The following is a 4,787-nucleotide window of genomic DNA, read 5'->3' as shown; positions in this document are numbered from 1 at the left end:
TTAGAAAAGGATCAGTCTTCTGGCCCTCTTTAATATCTCCAAGTAGTTCACTGGTGATCCTCAAAACTCTCAATCTCACACTATGTAGGGACTTCCTACTCAAGGCGTTAGCCACTACATTGGCTTTGTCGGGATGGTAGCTAAGCTCAAAATCATAATCTTTAAGGAACTCTAACCATCTCCTTTGACGCATGTTCAGCTCTTTCTGACTAAACAAGTACTTAAGGCTCTTATGATCACTAAACACCTCAAACTTAGAGCCAAATAGGTAATGCCTCCACATCTTAAGGGCAAAAACCATAGCAGCCAACTCCAGATCATGGGTGGGATAATTCCTCTCATGAGTCTTGATTTGTCTAGAAGCATAGGCCACTACATGGCCATTTTGCATCAACACTCCTCCTAAACCCATCTTTGATGCATCACAAACACCTCAAAGGGTTTTCTTGGGTTAGGCAAAACTAGCACTGGAGTGATCGTCAATTTTTCCTTAAGGGTTTGGAAACTATGCTCACATTGGGTATCCCACACAAAAGCTTGACCCTTACAAGTCAGTTTAGTCAAAGGTAAAGCTAACTTGGAGAAACCTTCTATGAATCTCCGGTAATATCCTACTAAGCTCAGAAAACTCCTAATCTCAAAAATTGATTTAGGACTCTTCCACTCAAGAACGACTTCTATCTTAGAGGGATCTACAGCTATACCCCCTTGAGATAGCACATGCCCTAGGAAACTAACTTTCTCCAACCAAAACTCAAACTTGGACAACTTAGCATAAAGTTGTCGGTCCCTAAGGGTATGCAACACAATCCTCAAGTGCTCTTCATGGTCCTCTCTAGTCTTGGAGTATACCAAAATATCATCTATGAACACTACCACAAAGCTATCAAGATAAGGGTGAAAGACTCTATTCATGTAGTCCATAAACACACCTGGAGCATTAGTCACATCAAAGGGCATGACTAGATACTCATAATGACCATAACGGGTCCTAAAAGCAGTCTTTGGTATATCTTTAGACTTCATTTGGATATGATGGTAACCTGACCTAAGGTCTATCTTGCTAAACACACAAGCTCCTACCAGCTGGTCCACAAGGTCATCTTTCTAGGCAAAGGGTACTTATTCTTAATCGTTACCTTATTCAACTGGCGGTAGTCTACACACAACCTCATGGTCCCATCTTTCTTCTTTACTAACAACATTGGTGCTCCCCATGGAGACACACTGGGTCTCACAAACCACTTCTCCAACAACTCTTCTAACTGTTTCTTAAGCTCAGCTAACTCTATAGGAGACATCCTTTAAAGGGCTATGGATATGGGTCCAGCACCAGGTACCAGATCTATGAAAAACTCTATCTCTCTCTCGGGTGGTAGACTAGATATATCCTCGGGGAACACTTTAGGAAACTCTCTGACAACAGGGAGGTCAAACATGGAAACCATTGTCTCTATTTCTAGGTTAGTCAATACCATGTACACTTGAGCATCTTCTTTTAAAGATGTCACAACTTGGTTGGCAGAGATAAGCATCATATCCTTACTCGCTCCAGAATCATCAAACACCATAGTTTTGTCAAAATAGTTTAACAAGACATGGTTGGAAGATAACCAGTCCATACCCAGAATAACATCAATTTGGCTCAATGGCAAACAAATCAGATCAATCAAGAATGTTCTACCAAAAATTTCCACAGGACAATTCAAAAACACATTAGAAGTTAAAACAGAACCACTAGTTGGGGTCTCTACCACCAAATCTTTATTAAAAGAAGGCACAGAAAGCTTAAGTTTCCATACACACGAACAGGATATAAAAGAATGGGTTGCACTGGAATCGAATAGCATAAGTAAGGGAATCCCATTTATGAAACATTTACCTTGGATTAGATCTTTGGATTTCAAAGCTTTGACACCGTTAAGGGTAAAGACTCTTACCGTGGCCTTCAGATGCCCAGTTTGGTCATTCAGGCCCCCACCATTTTGCTCTTCTTGGGATATGGACAATCTCTCTGAATATTCCCCTTATGTCTACAATTAAAATAGGTCACACCTTTATCAGCACAATTTGAGGAGATGTGCCCTAGCTTACCACATTTGTAACAAGTGATCTGAGTGGGGAAAGTATTGGGTTTGCTACCACTACCACCCGTAAACCCCATAGCAACAGTCCTCTGATTGTTGGGGCGGTTACCATATTGCTTAGGAGGGGTTGAGTACGATTTTCCCTGATGTTGAGGTCCATTCTTTTTGTTCTTCATTGGACCCATACTCCTAACATCCTCAGGAAAGTATTTCTCCAAAAATACCCACTTGAAGACATCCCAGGCCACATCTTGACCTTCAACCTCTAGGCATTGGCGAGTATTCTCCCACCAATACTCAACTTCTTCCACCAGAGTATATGTACCAAAAGCAACTTTTTGCCCTTCCGCACATGCCATCACTCGAAAAATTTTCTCAATTTCCATTATCCAATTCTAAGCACCATCAGGGTTGTATCCTCCATTGAAAGCAGGAGGATTGTTTCGTTGGAAGCGGTCTAACCCTTGGTACTCAACAGCTCTAGTAGCTTCTCCCCTATTTGGATTCCCTATAGCCTGAGCTAAGACTTGGATATCATTGGCTATCGCACGATCATTCCGTCAAGCCATCGCTCCCTATACACACCAGGAAGTGAGACATGGAAAGAATACACACAAGAAAAAGAGCAACACAAAAATCACAACCATCACAAGTCCCTACTTGGTTACGTTTGAGAGTTAATGCCTCGAGAAAGCATTCCTCTAAACTAGTCCTCTCTCGAGACATTAACACTCACTTTCCATCATTTGTATTTCCTGATCGCTTGCCATATCATCCTATTGCACTTCACAAATTATACAGATGGCCAGTCTGATAACTCATGATACGGAATTGAAACTCATGGTATAGCAAACATCAGGAGAACAAACATGTTATGACTATAATAATCAAATATCTATAACTCATGGAAACACAACAAAGTGAGTAAGTTCCAATTGCAAACAACAAACATCAAGCATTCAACAAGGCAACCACAAAATGCACAGAAAAACATAGCAGGCTCACAACTCATTGGCCGAAAAGGTTCGACCGGCTCTGATACCACTAATGTAATGATCCACCTCGTCGCTACAATATCACCACTCTAAAACCGCGAGAATTTCAATTTTTAAATGAAAACTCCGTTAATTTGCTTATGAAAAAATGAAGTAAATTTTTTTTCTCGATATACATTCACCAAACAACGCACCATCACTTAAGTGTGTGTGTGTATATATATATATATATATATATATATATATATATATATATATATATATATATAGTAACTCAGTACACATCATTCACATAATGGAAAGTAAATTTGTTCATACATATAATTAAATTTGTGATTTACATCCTCAATTCAACAAAAAGAATTATGGAACCAACTATGGAGGAGTTGATTAAAAAAACACAACTCTCTCCAAAAATAATCCCAATGGCATCACATCGGCTCGGCGGCTCCATAAAAGAGTTTATTGTTAAAGAAATTAATACAAAAATCAAATAACCCCAATTAGTAAGAAAACATTAACAAATATCATAAGCTTACACAAACATTCATTAGTCTAGTACACACTCAACAAATAGTCATCATCCGTCCATAGTTCCAATCAATCATGCTCAGTATGATGCATGCACCTGATCTCAACTCTCAAATGCAATGTGGTACCATCCCCAAGGAAATAGCCTAAGTGTGTCCACACGACACTCTCACTTAGGAAAACTAAGCAGTAAGTGTCGAGGTCACCCTGTCGTGCATAGGCAACTCCCCTTATGTAAGCTCCATTGGAGCTTGTAGGCCTAGGATCTTCTTCATCAATGGATTCCTTTGCTTCTTGGAAGATGAATGGCAGCGGAATAGAGAAGGAAGAGAGAGAGGAGACGCCACTTCAAGGAGAAGATGAGTATAGAAGAAGTTCACCACCATAGGAGGCCATGGATAAGAGCTTGGAGGAAGAAGGAGATGAATGAAGGGAGGGAGAGAGAAGAGCACAAAATTTTGTGCTCTAAGAGAGCTATAAAATCTGAAGTTTAATTTTCAAATGATCAAAGTTGAAAAAATGCACACACATAGTCTCTATTTATAGCCAAAGTGTCACACAAAATTGGAGGGAAATTTGAATTTCTATTCAAATTTCACTTGAATTTGAAATTGAATTTGTGGAGCCAAATTTTGGAGCCAAAATTTCACTAATTATGATTAGTGAATTTTAGATATGGTGCAGCCCACTAATCCAAGATCAAGTCCAAGATTCTTGCAGGTGTCATGAGGCATGTAACGCATGAAGGACATGCACAAAGTGTGACTATATGATGTGGCAATGGGGTGTAGCATGCAAATGCTCACCTCCCCCTTTTAAATTTAATTGGATTGGGCTTCTCCCAATTCAATTAAATTTATTTCTCAACACACATCAAATATTCACTTAATGCATGTGAAATTACAAAACTACTCCTAATGCAAAAACTAGTCTAGGTGTCCTAAAATACAAGCGCTGGAAAATCCTACATTTCTAGGGTACCCTACCTACATTATGGAGCCCTAAATACAGACCCAAAATTAATGAAACCTTAATCTAATATGTACAAAGATAAGTGGGCCATACTTAGCCCATGGGCCCAAATATCTACCCTAAAGCTCATTAGAACTAGGGCCTTCTCTTGGATCTTTGGGGCCCAATCTTCTTGGAGTCTTCTATCCAATGGCCCTTGGGG

At 39.6% G+C, this 4,787-nt stretch overlaps 2 protein-coding genes across 2 annotated transcripts; both read right to left on the bottom strand.

The window, feature by feature from the left end:
- Positions 1 to 402: 402 nt before the first annotated feature.
- Positions 403 to 1,301, bottom strand: LOC106795603 (uncharacterized mitochondrial protein AtMg00860-like). Its single transcript, XM_014766189.1, has 2 exons — positions 1,140 to 1,301; positions 403 to 1,020 (listed from the first exon to the last, which is right to left on the bottom strand). The coding sequence occupies exons 1-2, from the start codon at positions 1,299 to 1,301 to the stop codon at positions 403 to 405; spliced, it is 780 nt and encodes a 259-aa protein (XP_014621675.1).
- A 3-nt stretch (positions 1,302 to 1,304) lies between these two features.
- On the bottom strand, positions 1,305 to 2,446 carry LOC106795602 (uncharacterized). The gene is made up of 4 exons (XM_014766188.1): positions 2,095 to 2,446; positions 1,883 to 2,014; positions 1,625 to 1,762; positions 1,305 to 1,549 (listed from the first exon to the last, which is right to left on the bottom strand). Exons 1-4 carry the CDS (start codon positions 2,444 to 2,446, stop codon positions 1,305 to 1,307), a joined length of 867 nt encoding a protein of 288 aa, XP_014621674.1.
- Positions 2,447 to 4,787: the final 2,341 nt, after the last annotated feature.

The sequence above is a fragment of the Glycine max genome, chromosome 13, assembly GCF_000004515.6.
Source record: "Glycine max cultivar Williams 82 chromosome 13, Glycine_max_v4.0, whole genome shotgun sequence".
NCBI lineage: Eukaryota > Viridiplantae > Streptophyta > Magnoliopsida > Fabales > Fabaceae > Glycine > Glycine max.
Note: the sequence above shows the minus strand (reverse complement) of the source record. Positions and strands in the feature narration are given on the sequence as shown.